We start from the raw sequence: 18,162 nt of genomic DNA on the forward strand, positions 1-18,162 counted from the left end.
TATGATGGCCAGTCATCTTGATCACTTGGAGTCTGTTTACAAAAAAACCTGTTGGCTTGATCTGTCACTGTGCTTTACACAAGATAGACACCGAAAGCTGAAGCAAATAGTCTGTATCTGATACAATACAGTTTGTTAAAAATAAAAACGTAAAGACTGTCATTTTAAAAGCCTTTCAGGGGGCATGTCTGGACCATGTTGCTGTGCGGCTGCTAACTCTGAGAGCTCTGCTCCTCTGTGGCCATTCTGAGGGTTTTCTATAGCGGAAGGGGCTGACACACGCATGACTAGAGGCCGTAGACAGTTGGGACACTCCAGGTTATCTTGTTCGGCAGGGATTCATCGATATCTCTCTCCAGCCACATCCTCCAGCAGCACACGCGGCACGGCCAAGATGGTGCCCGGCTGCTCATACATAACGGGAGTGGCCTGTACAGGAGGCTGACCCGAGCCCTTTGCAGAGCGGCAGATGTGCCAGTGCCACTATCCAACATACCCACCCCACGACTTCTAAGGGAACCCTCCCCTCTGTTCTTGGAATCCCTCCGACGGTCAGACCAGCAGCACTGGGCCATGGACTCGGAGCTCAGATCTATCCTCAGCTTTACTTAACAGGCAGGACATAGAGGTCCTCCCCTCTAGAACGGACTTAGAAGCGATGGTGCTGAGGATTGAGAGTACTCTGCAGAAGGAGATATCGGAGGTCAGACAGGAGATTTTCCCATATAGATGCCAGGGTTACTTCCCTGGAAGAAGTGAGAGACTCTACTAATACTCGCCTGAAGGCCTTAGAGGACCACTGTGCCACCTCACGCAGATGTTTTACTACCATTCTTCTTTGTCTGGAAGATGCTGAAAATCGTAGCCGGAGAAATAATATACGCTTGAAGGGAATTCTGGAATCTACATCTGGTGCTGATCTTAGAACCACGGTTTGGGCCATTTGTAATACTATCCTGGGTAGGGCCCCTGATACAGAACTGGAATTAGATAGAGTGCACTGAATTTCTATGCCCAAATCGATAGGCCTAGATTATCCTAGAGACGTTCTCTGCCGAGTCCACTTTTACACCATAAAAGAAGATATTCTTCATAAGGCATGGCAGAATGGCCCACTGGACTTTGACGGGGCGCACATTGAGATCTATCCGGACCTCATTACATACTAGGCAAATGCGAGGATTGGTGTGCCCTTTGTTGGAGGGGATACAAGCCTCAGGGGCTACCTACAGATGGGTATACCCCTTTCATATTCTTATTAGCAAACATAGTCATGCCTTTGTTTTACAGCAGCCTGCTCTTTTTCAATTCCTGGAAGCTGCACCAGTGGAAGCTCCAGACTGGCTGGAGTGGCCAGATGACATCCGAGCTCCACCTGTCATGGCTCCTCGACCACCAAGAGCGCACAGAGCCCGATCCAGAAACAGAGGCCTGCGGAACCGGAGCTCTGAATTTATGGCCCGAACAGGAAGTTGATGATTAATGTGGACTTTTATGTACCAAGAGAACTTCATGGTTGGTAACTATAGTACCTATTGACCGGGTCAGATTTAGTTCAATGAGAGGTTGGCCAAGTTGGGTTAAATGGCTCCCCAGTAGTCTGCTTAGTCAGCGGGGGAGACTCCACGATGCTGCTAAGGTTGATGCCTTGATCTGTGTTGGTCATACTTTTGTGTGTTGAGTAGTAATATGTTTTTCCCAGGGGACCCATGGGGGGGGGACCAGGCATTTTCGATCCGTGTCTCTTTGATATTCTCCTGGTGCCAGTACATGGATCTACCCCCCCCCAGGACCCTCATGATCCCGTTGGGTTAGATGGAGAGGCGGGGAGAGATGGATGGAGGGGGAAACAGCGGCGATGTCCTGTCCAGTTTACCTCGTACAACGTACGAGGCCTGAACGTTTCCAAGAAGAGGACGAGGTTACTACGGGATTTGACTAATATGCGGAGCCAGGTGGTCTTCCTACAAGAGACACATTTTCATGGTGAGAAAGTGCCCAAGCTTTTTAATTATAAGTATCCTACCGTATATTGCAGCACTTTCCCTATAACGATGGCAGAGGGAGTTAGTATCTTGATAGCTCAAACTCCTCTGTGGACTTAGGGAGAGTTCGTGGCAGACGCAGAAGGCAGATATCTTCTAGTCAAAGGTTCCATAGGGACAACAAAAGTGACATTAGTGAAGGTTTACTTCCCTAACTCTGACCATCTTTTATTTCTGAGAAGATTGCTCCCACTGATTCTGGAACATAGCGAGGAGGTATTGATAGTGGAGGGAGACTTTAATTTTGCATATTATCCTCTTCTAGACGTTTCGAAGGGCTCTTTCCATCTATCCTATGCCTATTTAAGGAGGCTGAAATCTGAATTCCACACCCTGCATCTAGTAAATACTTAGGCGCTTAAGGCCATCGTAACAACGAAGACTATACTTTCTTCTCTCCTGTCCACCAGACCTATTTGTGTTTGGACTACTTTTTTTTCTGCACAGTGAGCAGGCCAGGGTCTGCAGTACTTCTATAGACCCGATACTCCTTTCTGACTATGCCCCCCATACATATGGAGCTGGATCTCTCGCTCCATGTACATAGACTTGCTTCTTGGAGATTAAATGAGGCATTGCTGAAAGACCCTACCACCATGACCAAGGTATCCCAGGCTCTTACGTCCTATTTCCAAGTGAATGATGTTCCGGACACAGGACCCTTGATCCTGTGGGAGACCCACAAGTGTACACTACGTATGCTCTTCAGCAAACATGGAGCTAAACTAAAAAAGGAAAGGACATTGCAGACAGCTTCCCTATTCAAATGTATTAGGCGATTGGAGACAGTTCACAAACAATCCCTGGCCTTGTCTACACAAAGGGAATTGAGGCAGATGAGAGAACAATTGGACCAGTTAATACTGGTAACCATACAATATAAACTCCGTAGATGCAGGCAGTCATTTCATGAGTTTGGGAATAAGCATGGCACCCGTTTGACGAGCGCCCTTTAGGGCGCCCAGTTGATATCAATGATAACCCAAATAACTACCCAGGGTGAGGACAAAGCTACGGATTCATCCACAATAGCCAAAGCATTTCAGCACTTTTATTAACACCTTGCATAACAGCAGGATCTGATAACCTCCTCCTTGGTAACTTTTGGTATGCCTTCCCTACCCCCACAGACTTGTGCGGAAATGGAGGGCCCCATAACCACAAATGAGCTGGATATCACGATTGCCTCTACCAAGAAGAACAACGCACCTGGTCCAGATGGCCTGACTTTATCTTATTACAAAAATTTCAGAGAGACCCTCTCCCTATACTTCCTGAGGGCATACAATGCACTTTCCAATGGTCTCAACCCCCCTGCCAGAAATGTTGAGGGCACACATCACTGTTATCCCTAAACTGGACAAGGATCACACCCACTGCTGCAACTATAGACCGATTTTGTCCTTCTCAATGTTGATCTCAAATTATTCTCCAAGATCTTTGCAAATAGGTTGCTTCCATATGCTCCCGAGCTCATACATGCTGACCAGGTGGGCTTTGTCCCCCAGAGAGAGGCAAGAGATAACACGACGAAGGTTGTTGACCAGATCCACTCTGCTCGTTTGAAAGGCCAACCTCTCATGTTATTGTCCACTGATGCGGAGAAGGCCTTAGATCAAATAGATTGGCAGTTCTTGCGGGCCACATTGGGACATGTGGGATTGGGTACTCATATGTTGTCATGGATATCTGCGCTATACTCCCATCCTACAGTCGCAGTGAAAATTAATGAAACTCTGTCAGACTATTTCCCGCAGTCTAATGGTACTCGACAGGGCTGCCCCCTCTCTCCTTTCATTTTTATCCTCACCCTAGAGCCTTTTCTATGTGAGGTGCAGTCCAACCCCGCCATAACAGGGCTCCGGCTATCCCGCAATGAATACAAGATCGCTGCGTATGCCGATGATCTTTTGTTCAGCCTTACCAACCCAGAGACATCCCTACCAGAATTGCTTTCCCTGTATACTACGTATGGGAAACTTTCTAATTTCTCCATTAATTTGTCCCTAGGTTTCAACCTGGCAGGGGACTGTGTGATGCATCTTCAGCACTTGTATCAGTTTCGTTGGACAACGTCTTCTATGCGATTATCTTGGAGTGAACATTACGGCCGAACCTTGGGCACTGTATGAAGCTAATTTTTGCCCATTGCTATCCAAAAATAGATGAGACCTGTGCAGGTGGAAGGGCCTCACTCTCACATGGTTTGGACGCTGTAACACCTACAAAATGACATTACCTGTATAAAGGTAATTGTACCTTTATACAGGCATTACCCATTTATATCCCCCAGTCCTTTTTTGCAATGCTGCGGACTATGCAATTGGATTTTATCTGGGGGGCTAAAGTGTCTTGGACGAAATTCTCTCTAACTCTCCCCAAGTTGGGGGGGGGGGGGGTTGGGCTGCCAGATTTATCACTTTATTATAAAGCCTTGATTCTCTCGTGGTGACGTGGAGCACGTCTTCTAGGCATAAGATGTGGCCCCAAATTGAACAACAGTCAGCACAGGTATCCCTTGCGGCCCTCCCCTGGATACAAATGAAATATTACCGTTCTCTTAAGAGTCATCTGACAGTGGGAACCACGATTAAGGTTATTTATCAGACTGTTCAACTGAAGAGATTGTCCTTCTCCCTCTCCCCTTACCCTTACTGTACTCTTCAATCCCGCTTTCCCCCGGGAGTTAAAAATAAGCAATTGCGTCACTTGGGCGAGGCGGGCTTTATTCAGTGTAGGCATTTCACGACTCAGCGGAACTGGATGTTCCTTCAGACACTTAGCGCATTGGAACAACCCCCACTAGAGGACTGGTCGGCTTATCAGTTGCTCCACTTGTTACAATCGATTCCAGACACGCACAAATATACCAGACCATTTATCCCCTTTGAACAGCTGTGTGCCACAGAGGAGTATACTACTCATATTCTGTCAGTACTGTATAAAATGTTGATCTCACCGGGGGTGACTCTTGTCCTTCCCTACGTTCGTGGGAGGCTGACCTGCAGATGTCCTTTTCGGAAGAACAAGTGAACCGGATCATTCAATTAGCTCACAAATCCTTGATAGCTAATCGTTTCCAAGAGCAGGGATACAAACTTCTGTCTAGGTCTAGGTGGTATAGGGTCCCGGTACTATTGAACAAGTTTTATGCCTCAGTCTCCAGTTTGTGTTGGCGGTGTCAGAAGGAGGAAGGTACTTTGCTGCATATCTTCTGGCAATGTTCTCTGCTGAACTTAGTCTTGCAGCTGGCCTTAGTTGACCTGGGAACGGACCCCTTAGCCTACCTTTTTCATCTCAACTCGGTACCGCTACATCGCTATAGACGCTCCCTGACAGTTCATCTTCTGAATGCGGCACGGGCATGCATTCCGGACTTTTGGAAGCAAACCTGCCCCCCAACCATGGGCTACTGGTTTGCGAAGTTGAATGATATCAATTCAATGGAAAGCCTTACTGTCGCCCTCAACAATTGGGAAGATGTTTTTCGGGAGGCATGGCGGCCTTGGACGATGTATACTTGCTCGACACAATATCTGGATGAAGTGCCCACCTCCTCTAGGTGGGATTGAGTCCTCTTCAAGGTAACCTTCGGCAGATCTGTGGGTGAACCACATGGTTGGTGCTGGGGGGAGAAGGAGGAGCGGGGGCCTTGTGCTGTTCTGCCGCTCTGCCCCTTAGTGCTGTTCCAGGTGCTCTCTGTGGGCCCCCACTCCGTCCTCTCTCTTGTCTCCCCCCCCCCCTTTTTTTGTTTCTGTTTATGGTCCCATGATGAACTGATTTTGGGTTCTAAAATATAAAAGTTTGTGTATTGCAGGCCTATCATTCAACATACCCTGTATGAGTGGCCTTACAATAGTTAATTGTAATTGATGGGTTGTATATGGCCTATTACTGCTGATCTCAGGAACTCTGTGAACTGTAAATTCCTGTATAACTGATTACAAATGTATGTGGTTCTTCCTCTTTGTTTATTGTGTAATGGTACTCCCTGTATATGCACATTGTCTTTCTAAATAAAGAATTATAAAAGCCTTTTAAAAATTGTTTAAAAAAAAAAAAAACCTATGCGGAAATGCAGGTTTTTTAAATTTTGTTTTCTAACATTTTGTCCATTTGCCAACCTATAACACAACATGATGTTTATGAATAGTGTACCAAATAAAAGCCATAGGTATCCTAAATTTTTTTTTTAAATAGTTGGGTTGGCAAACTAGCCATAGATTTATTATTATCCAGCTTGCATTGATAAAATTTAGTCTGGCATCTAGGCTAAAATTACTTCTAGTTATGAACTGGTTAAAGAGTGTAGCTTATGTGATTAGAGATGAACTTTGGGCATCCTCTGATCTCACCTCTAACCGAAACTCTGAACCAAACTAGCTCTTTGGAGTACAAAAGAGGGAGAGTTGAAGCAGTATTAAACCCAAAACCATTAATGTGTTGTATTGCAGCTTACTAGTCATTAGATGTGGTGGCTGCATCTGTTCTATTTGGCTTTTTTTCCCCTCTGCTTTCACCTGGTGGCCAGTAACACACCTCCTGTGTTAGTGAGACACCGCTTTCGAGGAATACGCACAGGACGTAACAGATAACAAAATTGTCAGTCTAGGGGGATGGGAGTGTTAAATATACTAGCAAATTTGAATACAAATAACAAATTGAAGCCAAACTCCAGATCTCACTTGATAATCAGTTCTAGCAAACATTTTTTTCCTTTTGGGATAAAGGTTTAACATGAATAAATAAATAAATGAGACGGCCCTGTCCTACACAGAGTCCGCCCAGTTCATCACAGGTCCACATGCAAGCACGCCTTTGCATTGTTGGAGTTACAATACTGATTTCTTTTTTTTCTGCGTGGGTGTGTCGTTTGCTCTAATCCTTCTTGTTAAATTGTTTACAAAAGTTAATAAAAACCATTGGAAAAAAAAAAGCAAAAATGTCTAGCAACAATAAATATATATATTAAAATAAAGTGTTCCTCAATGCATGGGAGATGGGAGCCATTATACTGTTTGTGTAATTTTGTAGTCTGCATTATTACTAAAAATCTAAATCTGTACTGCTTATTGGGCCTGTCAATGTTTAAATAAAGATTATATTTAAAAGAAAAAATTGTTAGCACTGCAAGTTTTTTTTAACTTACATTTGAGAGATGAGGGTAAAAGTGGCTTTATAAATGTATAGATTTATAGGGATATTTTTGTCAAACTTTTGTACTGGATGTGTTCTGTAAAATAGAACCTAAAATATGGGACAGGACTTGCCAACCTTTTCCGATTATTTTGAGACATTTAGGAACCTGTTTGATCACCTTAAATTCAGTTCATGATGGATTCAGCCAGAAAATCTAAAACATCTCTTCCTGTGAAACTCTTCCTCAGCTCTAGGATTCTGCTGTTTGTCTTGTTTAATTGCTAGAATGTGTGCGTGTATGTGTAGATATATATATATATATATATATATATATATATATATATATATATGTGTGTTCTATATCTTGAAAGGTTGGAACTCCTAAGCTGTTTTTTCCACTGTCAGTACACTACACACACTAAAGTACTGTAAAATGCAGATGCCTAGCTCAATATTATGCTTGTTAACACAGAATAGTGTTTTTTGACCTTAGAACACTTGTGACCAATATTAAGTTTTATACTCCATTTTTTTTTTAGACTTTCACCACAATCTTGTATACTTAGAGTAGTAATTTCTGATTCTTTGCTTAGACTGTTGCTTATTTGTGCTGGCAAATATTCATTGGAAACATTCATGCATAGTTTTGTTGTAATCCAAAACAGTAAATATTTAACTTGGGTTGTAATGAGAGCCTATTTTATCTTGGTAAAATCAGCATCAACTATGACACATAGTTTACTTTAATTACTGACTTTTTATGTACATGTGTTTGAGCGGTTTCCTTGTATTCCGTATTGACATGTTAAATGGGGCTCCATATATAAGGTACCAGTGCTTACGTTGCTAGAGGTAGAGGATGCATTTTTCCAGACTAAATCTATCTAGCAAATATATATAAAACAGAGAATAGACCATATATATTTTCCTGATGGAAAGACTGGACAGATGGTAACTGATGCATTCTTATATTATGAAACCTAATTGGAATTCATTTCGGCTCACTTTTACCGACACTCTTTGACAGGCAAAAACATGTCAGGTGTTTTTAATAATGTTCTCTTGTATCCAAAACTTGAATTAAAAAGGTGTGGCTTTAGATGCACTTTAAACTCATGAACATTAAGCAGTTGGAAAAATGGAAAACTTGGCTAGAGAGGTATACAAAAAGGCTTCTCTGGCTGACATGCAATACCATATACTTTGTGGAGCCTGGTATTTAAAAGTGTAAATGACTGACATTTTTCAAATAAATAATCTCAACCACATCCTAGAAATGCTATCTCACACTAATTATTTAGGTGAATTTATCAAGCACACCACCTGCAGAATTCAATGGGTTTTTTTACCTTTTATGTAGGGTTATTAACAGTTTTTATTTCTTTTACACCTGCAGTGATGGCTAAAATAGTTTTGCAAAGACAACATGTTGTAGTGAGAGTAAGAGTGTGGGCCAAGCTTCTGCCTTTTAAGTGTTGCGTGTTCCCTGAAATAGTTTAAGCCTACCTGTGAGCGTTGGATGTTTCCCATCTTTGCATTCTGTGGAAAAATCCAACTGGAATGCTGGGGCTCTCTCATAATAGGCATAACCAGACACAGGAACCCAAAAACGGAGAGCTACCAAATCCTCGGGAATCCTCAAAAGAAAGAAAACTCTTTAATCACCTCCTAACTTTACAGAATATTAAAAAAATATCAGTTTTTGTTGAAATTGCTCCTATAGCAAAGTACATGGTACAGAACAACAGTCTGCCAAGCATGGCGAAACAATGACTGTCATTACAAACATGCATTCTAAGTCTCCATGTACTTCCAGGCTAGTAATGTTTTTCAAGCTTTAGCGTTTAGGAGCAGAAAAGAAAATACTTTTGTAGAGTTTTTGAGCGTTTTTCCAGCAGAAAAAAACACTGAACGCTACTAAAATGCTCCCAACAATTTTTTTTATTGCCTTTTTTCACCCTACAAGTGCTATAAAAATGCTCATAAAATGCGAGCGCTCCTAAGCACTTCTAAATGCCACTAAAACACTACTAAAAAACACGATTATTAGTGTTTGAGCCTAAAGGTTAGTTCACCTTAAAAATAAAAAAAGTATGCTATCAGTGAACACTCCATAATGCAATTTTAATAATTTTCATGTGTGGTCTTCCCAAACGTGTAGGGTATTTGTGCTGCAGCTCTGTCCTCTTCTCTGGAACAGATCAGCTTTTAGGATGCGTGCCCCTAGCAGTACAGGAGCAAGCTCTGTCCTACGCCCCATACATGTCAATTATGCTCTATGCTGAGCAGATGAGTACGTCAGCTGCGACAGCAGAGAAAGCCCTGCAGCTGCTCAGTTCATCTGTGGCAGAGCATAGGCAGAGGTCTGTTGTTCCTCCCTGCCCGACGGTCTGCGGGTGCCAGCGAACATCCACCCCCGGGACTTAGAGATCGGCTTCTGCTGTGACAGTTCACAGCAGAAGCAATCCACTGGCAGCTCGCGCATGGCGGAAGTGCAAAATCACGTGTGTGTGTATGTATGTATGTGTGTGTGTGTGTGTGTATATATATATATGTATGTATGTATGTATATGTGTGTGTGTGTGTGTGTGTATATATATATATATATATATATATATATATATATATATATATATACATACATACATACATACATACATACATACATACATACATACATACATACATACACACAGTGGGGCACAAAAGTATTCAGTCAGCCACCAATTGTGCAAGTTCTCCCACTTAAAAAGATGAGAGAGGCCTGTAATTGGCATCATAGGTAGACCTCAACTATGAGAGACAAAATGAGAAAAAAAATCCAGACAATCACATTGGCTGATTTGGAAAGAATTTATTTGCAAATTATGGTGGAAAATAAGTATTTGGTCAATATCAAAAGTTCATCTCAATACTTTTATATATCCTTTGTTGGCAATGACAGAGGTCAAATGTTTCCTGTAAGTCTTTACAAGGTTGGCACACACTGTTGCTGGTATGTTGACCCATTTCTCCATGCAGATCTCCTCTAGAGCAGTGATGTTTTGGGGCTGTCACTGGGCAACACGGACTTTCAACTCCCTCCAAAGGTTTTCTATGGGGTTGAGATCTGGAGACTGGCTAGGCCACTCCAGGACCTTGAAATGCTTCCTACGAAGCCACTCCTTCGTTGCCCGGGTGGTATGTTTGGGATCATTGTCATGTTGGAAGACCCAGCCACGTTTCATCTTCAATGCCCTTGCTGATGGAAGGAGGTTTGCACTCAAAATCTCACGATACATGGTCCCATTCATTCTGTCCTGTACATGGATCAGTCGTCCTGGTCCCTTTTGCGGAGAAACAACCCCAAAGCATGCCACCCCCTGCTTCACAGTAGGTATGGTGTTCTTTGGATGCAACTCAGCATTCTCTCTCCTCCAAACACGACGAGTTGTGTTTCTACCAAACAGTTTTATTTTGGTTTCATCTGACCATATGACATTCTCCCAATCCTCTTCTGGATCATCCAAATGCTCTCTAGCAAACTTCAGATGGGCCCGGACATGTAATGGCTTAAGCAGGGGGACACGTCTGGCACTGCAGGATCTGAGTCCCTGGCGGCATAGTGTGTTACTGATGGTAGCCTTTGTTACGTTGGTCCCAGCTCTCTGCAGGTCATTCACTAGGTCCCCCCCGTGTGGTCCTGGGATTTTTGCTCACCGTTCTTGTGATCATTTTGACCCCACGGGGTGAGATCTTGTGTGAGATCGAAGGAGATTATCAGTGGTCTTGTATGTCTTCCATTTTTTCTTATTATTGCTCCCACAGTTGATTTGTTCACACCAAGCTGCTTGCCTATTGCAGATTCAGTCTTCCCAGCCTGGTGCAGGTCTACAATTTTGTTTCTGGTGTCCTTCGACAGCTCTTTGGTCTTCACCATAGTGGAGTTTGGAGTGTGACTGTTTGAGGTTGTGGACAGGTGTCTATTATACTGATAACAAGTTGAAACAGGTGCCATTGATACAGGTAATGAGTGCAGGACAGAGGGTCCTCTTAAAGAAGAAGGTACAGGTCTGTGAGAGCCAAAAATCTTGCTTGTTTGTAGGTGACCAAATACTTATTTTCCACCATAATTTGCAAATAAATTCTTTCCAAATCAGCCAATGTGATTGTCTGGATTTCTTTTCTCATTTTGTCTCTCATAGTTGAGGTCTACCTATGATGCCAATTACTCATCTTTGTAAGTGGGAGAACTTGCACAATTGGTGGCTGACTAAATACTTTTTTGCCCCACTGTGTGTGTGTGTGTGTGTGTGATTTTGCACAGGAGGACCACACTATAGCAATAAAACTGCTGTAGGGTGGTCTTCAAGTGGTTAAGTAAAACTACTATTTCATTCCAGACACTACTATAAGCACTAAACCAATTAAGGCAACCTGTTTCAGAGAATATCCTTTATTGTGCCTCTTCAAGAGCTTATTCTCCAAAATGTGGTGGTGTTTTTGTTTTTAACCCTAAAATGACCTGGAAGCAAAAGGAATGTATTTCACCTCAGATGCCTGGAGCCCCACACTTTTTTTTTTTCGGTGGGGGGGGGGGGGGCGTAATTTTGCTAGTCCACCACTGCCAGTCTGGAAAACTTGAACATTCTGCAGTCCACCCCAGCCACTGGCCACAGTCATAGAGGTCTTTTAGACTGGATCTAGGCTTAAGCGGAGCAATTTTTATTTCCCTGATTTGTGAGTGCGTTTTTTTTCCTTTTATGTTGACGTTAAAACTACTATATCATCAGTGCACTCTCTGCTTGTATCTTTAAAGTAGAGTGGGGTTTAAACAAGAATTGAAAATGCTTAAACTTTTATTCAATCCCTCAGGGGACTAAGTGCATAAAGCAATGTGATCCTGTCCTGATTATTGACCCCATTTGTTAATGCTGGCTGTAGCACATCCCCAATCTGAAGCCCAATGTATCCCTTTTCTGCAAAGTACAGCCTGCACTGAGCCCCTACCACCTCTCTAAGCTGACTGTTCTTTTACGATAATAAATGCACAACCAGCACTGCAGGGTTGTGTGATAAAGCTGGCGGCTGCTAGGACATCGGCAGCTCTATTGCAGCCCCGACAGCACTAATTTCTCATTCCTAATAGTAAAACATTATTGAGCACTTCAGGGCTGTGTGAGTTGTCTGGGGCTGTGTGATCCCTCTGCAGCTTCTTCTAAACAAACAGAGCACTGGCACATAGATCACACTGTCCTGTAGTGCTGAGTGATCTTTAACTATTATGCATAAATGATTGGCACTGTCGGGGCTGGTGCCCTGTATGACAAGTAATCTCTTGTTGGCAGAGCGACCTCTGCTGCCAGAGACCAGTGCTGTAACTCACAATTCTCTCTCCTTGCTAGCAGCATGGTAACGCAGTAGGGGCAGACTGTTCGACCAAGCTGTTTAGCAATGGTATAGTGGATTTTAACAGGACTAAGTGCTACTTACACTTAGTCCTTAGGGAATAAAATAGTACATTTTTTTAATGTGAAGGTGGAACCTCCACTATTCCATAACTTAGCACACATGAAATGTATTGAGCAGTGCATAAAACTAGACCTGCATGAAGAAATTATATATTTGTCTAACTATTGCAAGGTTTGATTTTTGCATGGGCTAATAGGCAATTGCTATAGAGTAGTGATGTGTATGCATCAGCCTACTGAACAGCATTCTTGCTGATCACATCAACAGCCTTTATTGAGTAAAGTATTTGGTTAGCTTTCTAACTGGCTTTTGAAGTTATCCATCATATTAGAAAACATCTGAGTAGACCCAAATTACAAATTGGTAGCTGTGTACAGCTTTGCTCCTTAACTCCCAGCTCTTTCAATCATGGGAATAGTCCATAAATGGAAGATGTATCCATGATTATAGTTAAATAGTCTTTCTGAAATGCTAGATCCCTCAAGGGGCATAATGAGTGTCTATTTTTGAGAGGCAATAGAGTGTGACAAGCATGTACTTGATCTCTGGTAACTTGTTTAACAGCAGAACAAACAGTATTTTATGTAACTTGGCTGATTTTGTTGAACAATATTTCTGTGGCATGCACCTCATTAAAATTTGAATGGGAACTTTGTCTTAATGCTGACAAGGCTTTCAATATAAACTATGAGAGTACAGTTTTCATTTTTAAATTTGTACAAGTCCATGTTATTTGAATAATAATAAATATTGATAAAATGTTGCTTTAATGTGGTCATTTTTGTTTCAATGATTATAAATAATTTGTGTGAAGAATGTTTTCTCTATGGAGAACATATTTTTTTACATAATCAGTTTGGTTTCCTTTGGTTAACTGACCCCACGTTACCTAGTGGCCTAGTTCGAGAGTGCATCTCATGTCTCCACAATAGGCCATTACTACATCAAGACTACATGCTGTGTAGAAAAAGAAGCAAGATTCTAGAGTGGTTGAGATGCACATTGTTATACCGTGTTTCATTTTATGAAACGTCTTTTATCATGATCTGGCACTGTGTAGATCATTGTTTATCAATCTGTTTTATTACATGTTTTTGTCAGGGCAAAGCAACACAGGTGAATGCTACCCTTAAATCTCCCACAGCCTCATAAACTGTCTGCTCAAGGTCACAGTCATGAACAGTTTTCAATACATATATTTTAAACTTCTGGTGTGTATCAGATGAGTTTCTGAGCTGTAATTGGATGTAGTACCTCTTCTGCGAGACCCAAAGATTCTAACAGTTTTCACTGAAATCGGTCTTCACATCAGCTCTGCACATTGCAAACTCATCCTGCACTCACCTAAATCATTCCTTCCAGTGACCCCCTACTTGACTATTGAAAAGAGTAGTGACACAAGGGTCAACAGAAGGAAACACAAAGTATAGTGGGGTACTGGGAGATAGGCTATTTCCATACGTTTTCTGCACAGATTTCTGGGGTTAATTTTGCTTTAGTGAAGTTGTGTTCTGTGGTGTGGACAATGGAAGAGGCAAGTATTCAGTATCATTTTACATGTAGATTTTTCATTTACCTACATCAGGGGTGTTCAGCCTGTGGCCCAGGAAGCCCTCTGATGTGGCCCTCGACCTCAAACCAGTGAAGCGCACACTTCTATTATATCCTGCAGGTTTGGTGTGCTATCTGAAAGTGCACCAAAACTCTTAAATGCAGGAGTTGTGGTGCAGTTTCAGAAAGTGCACCACACCTGTAAGTCATGGCAAAGTGCAACTAACCCACAGTAAAGACGCAGGTGTGCATCAATGTGTACGTAACCTTATAAGGGGCTCAGGACAAAAAGACAAGGGGAATACCACTCAGGCATCAATTGTCATCAAACCAAAACAGGTGCAGACCCAGGGTCGCCACAACATAACATACATCAGGAAGAAGGGTTGGCCACACATCGGAGTGATGATGAAATACATGCATACAGTTTATTAATCCATAGGACACCAAAAGCACACTTCAAGGATGTTGTAAAACACAACCATTGGCCATCTCCTGGTCATTCGCTGGCAAGTGTAGGTGGCAGTCAGGTTGTCCACTCCTCCTTTGTTTTTGTTATAGTCGAGGATAATTGTGGGCTTTTTGTCACTTCCTGATGACACAGCTGCATCTTTGTGAAGAGTAGACATAAGTATCACATTCCGTTTTTTTTTTTTTTGGACAATATGAGACAACAGTGGTGGTGTCTGTAAAAGCAAACTTTGTGGACAGTGCAGCCCTGTCCTTCACCTGCAAGATTTCAGCAGGCAGCTCAGGTTTATTTTTCTTCACTGTGTCCACCATGGTAAGTTTCCTCCTGAGAAGTTCTTGTCCAAGGTCATAGGTGGTAAAAAAATTGTCACAAGTGATATTGTTACCCTACAGTCCAGTAGTCAAGGACAACACATTTTCCTTGGTTTTTCTCAGGGATGCCACTTGCAGCTTTGCCTGTGTAAATCTGTAGATTCCAGGCATAGCTGGTTTTTGCATCACAGGCTGCCCAGATTTTTATGCCGTACTTCCCTGGCTTACTGGGTGGGGCATTTTCCTCGGAAAGGGACAAGACGTTCATCCACTGTCACCTCTGGCCCAGGGTTGAACATCAGTGGAAGTAGCTGCACCCATCTCTCCCAGACATCCCTGATGGGGGCAAGCTTGTCAGATCTTGCTCTAGTATCTCTGTTGTCAAATCTGAGGACTCTTGATATCATTTGAAAGGTCTGAAGTGACATTGTTGCCCGGAAAATATTTCTGCCTGTTGATGCGTTCCACAGACTATCAGTGGCCTCATTGCAGGATCTGTTCACTCTAGCAAGAAGAACACCAATATAGGCATCCAGGTATTCCTCATCAATGTCTTTCCACATGCTGCCATGGACTTTTTTTCCTTCAAGGTTTGTCATAGCAATGATGACTCTTTTTAGTAACAATGGCATAAATAGCTCAAAACATGTCTTGATGTCACTGACTCTCATCACAGCAAACCTTGTGATTCCAGGGGTCATTTTGATGACATTTGCAGCAGCTGCCCTGCCATGTACATCAGGAGGTACTGAGCTCCAACAGATTTTACCATTTTTGGACTTGAATATTTCAGCGGGAGCAGCTTCAGCACTGGTGGCCTCCTCATTAGAATCATCAGATGTTCTGTGTCTTCTGGATGATACTCCACATTGTCTTCCTCCTCAGAAACCTGCTCATCCAAATCACTATGCTCCTTTGTGTCTTCTCCCTCATTTTTACCAAAAATATTATCCAGAACTTGGCTCAATGAAAATCTTCTTCTCATTTTTGCATGCTACAAATTGGAGATGTGCACTCTGCAAGGCACCAATTCTATACTGAATTGGCCTCACATGTGTGGACATGCCCGTCTTTGTTTGTTTTGTTTTTGTGCAGGTATACTGGAAAACAAAGCAAAATGAGAATCCCCTAAAGCTCACATGATTGGGAGAGGAGCTGGCTGTCAGTGTGCTGGTTGTCATTTTTTTTACATGACAAAAACCTGACATTTTAACAGAGATGTGTAGACTTTTTATATCCACTGTATATAATCAGGACCAGCAATCAAGTATGGGATCCCAGAGACAATAAAGGGGAGACATCTCAAATGCATCTGGCAGATATTGCTAACCATCTGTCCCACACCTTATTGTATTTAGCAAGACAGCCTTTGGTCAAGTATGATGGGGGGTTGCCTGCAATAATCTTGCAGGCTGTAAATAATGTAATAATAAACAGACAGGGTTTGGGATCTAGTGATAAAGAAGAACCTGTGTGATCATGTAAGAAATGAACAACCTGAACCCAGTAAGTTTGAGCAATAGGGCACAACCACATGAGATGATAAAAGGTACCTGTTTGCATCATGCAAAGGGGACATAATGGGCTGTGAGAAGGCTTGTAGTGGGATACCCAAACTCGAGTCAGGTAAGGCTTATGCAGTATGTACAACTGAGTTAAGCGTTCAGAGACCTTTGAGGATACTAGTTTTAGAATTGTTTAGAATTTCCTCTGAGTCTGCATCCTTAATTACCCCCAGGTCTCGTTCCCATTTGGTTTTGGTTCAAAAGTCCAATTTGGTTGCAGAAGGTGTCAACAGTGTGGTATAGAGGGGGGAGATCAGCTTGATATGGTCTGAGCCCATGATTGTATCTAACACTAGTAGTGAATCCATTTATGGGGGTGAGTCAGAGAATTCAGCCCGCATTGCATGTCGACGCTGTAAATATTTATTTTTTATTACAGGTACTTATATAGTGCCTTCAATTTACACAGTGCTTTACATATATATTGTACATTCACATCAGTCCATAACCCTCCAGGGGTGTACAATCTAAGGTCCTTAACTTACATTCACCTACCAGCATGTCTTTGGAGTGTGGGAGGAAACCGGAGTATCCGGAGGAAAACCCATGCAGGCATTGGAAGAACATGCAAACTCCAGGCAGGTGGTGCCATGTTTGGGATTCAAACCAATGACCCTAGTACTGCCAGGCAAACGTGCTAACCATTTACTCACTGTGCTGCCCCTTTTAGCCACTGTGCTGCCCCAATAGCGAAACAACATGGAGTTAGGAAGAGAGAATTCAGTTTTGTAACTCTGCAAAGGTTTTTAGCCCCGTGGTGGTGAATATAAGATATAATATATAAGACGCTGCTGGATGACCACGAAATAGGGTCTTAGATCTGTAGGAATTAATGGGGTGGGAGTATGAAAAGGGCAGGGCTAAATGCATTGGTGGTGAAATAAGATGCTAGAGCAAGTAAGCTGGGAACCAAGACTCCGTGCCCCTCTGAATATAGATTGCAGGGGTGTATGAGCTGGATGCATTGGTTGACCATAGACCAATGTTTGTTACCTCCCCAAATCTGTTTTGTTGAAATGATAGAAGTGGGATAACTAAGCTGCTTTATAGTACAAATTAAAATCTGGCAGGGCGGCACCTCCTAAGGCAATTGGGTTTTTCAGCGTCAACCATGGTAATTTTATGCCTACTAGTACCCCATACAAAAGTGCTCAGTATGGAATCAGTGGTATTGAAAATTTTAAGTGGTAAGTATACTGGGGAATGCCAGAAATGGTATAGCAATTTCGGTAGTAGAATCATAACCAAATATATCCTTCCCATAACATCCAGTGGAAGTCTTGCCCATACTTGGGTTTTTTGCTCTTAATATCACTTTTAATCCAATTCTCTAAGTATACTAGTTTTATTGGCTAAAGGTGCTCATGCTGTTCCAGTATGTTATATAGAGATTGAAATTGGTATATCTGTTAACTCCTTCTATATGCTGTCCAAGACCTTGTGTATTAGTTGAGCTACCAGGAATTTGAACATAAGCAGTTCGTTACACATTTTTAGGGTCCATGCACGCTAGCAGTTATTTTTTTAAGCGCAAAAATGCTATAAAAAATGCTGGTGATCGTGATTTAGTAGTGTTTAGGCGCATTAGCATTTTATTTGTGTTTTTACAGTACATATAGAAAAAAAAA

General features: G+C 42.4%; 1 protein-coding gene across 1 annotated transcript in view; it reads left to right on the forward strand.

Moving 5' to 3' along the window:
* LOC149441973 (tyrosine-protein kinase JAK2-like) overlaps positions 1-1,476 on the forward strand; it is a 118,468-nt gene extending 116,992 nt beyond the window's left edge. Inside the window, exon 5 of the mRNA XM_089656691.1 lies at positions 1,291-1,476. Within this exon, the coding sequence (XP_089512817.1) occupies positions 1,291-1,476 (186 nt within the window). The remainder of the gene's footprint in view (positions 1-1,290) is intronic.
* Positions 1,477-18,162: the final 16,686 nt, after the last annotated feature.

The sequence above is a fragment of the Staurois parvus genome, unplaced genomic scaffold, assembly GCF_062004578.1.
Source record: "Staurois parvus isolate SC_StPar_1 unplaced genomic scaffold, SC_StPar_1.0 ptg000929l, whole genome shotgun sequence".
NCBI classification, from domain to species: Eukaryota; Metazoa; Chordata; class Amphibia; order Anura; family Ranidae; genus Staurois; species Staurois parvus.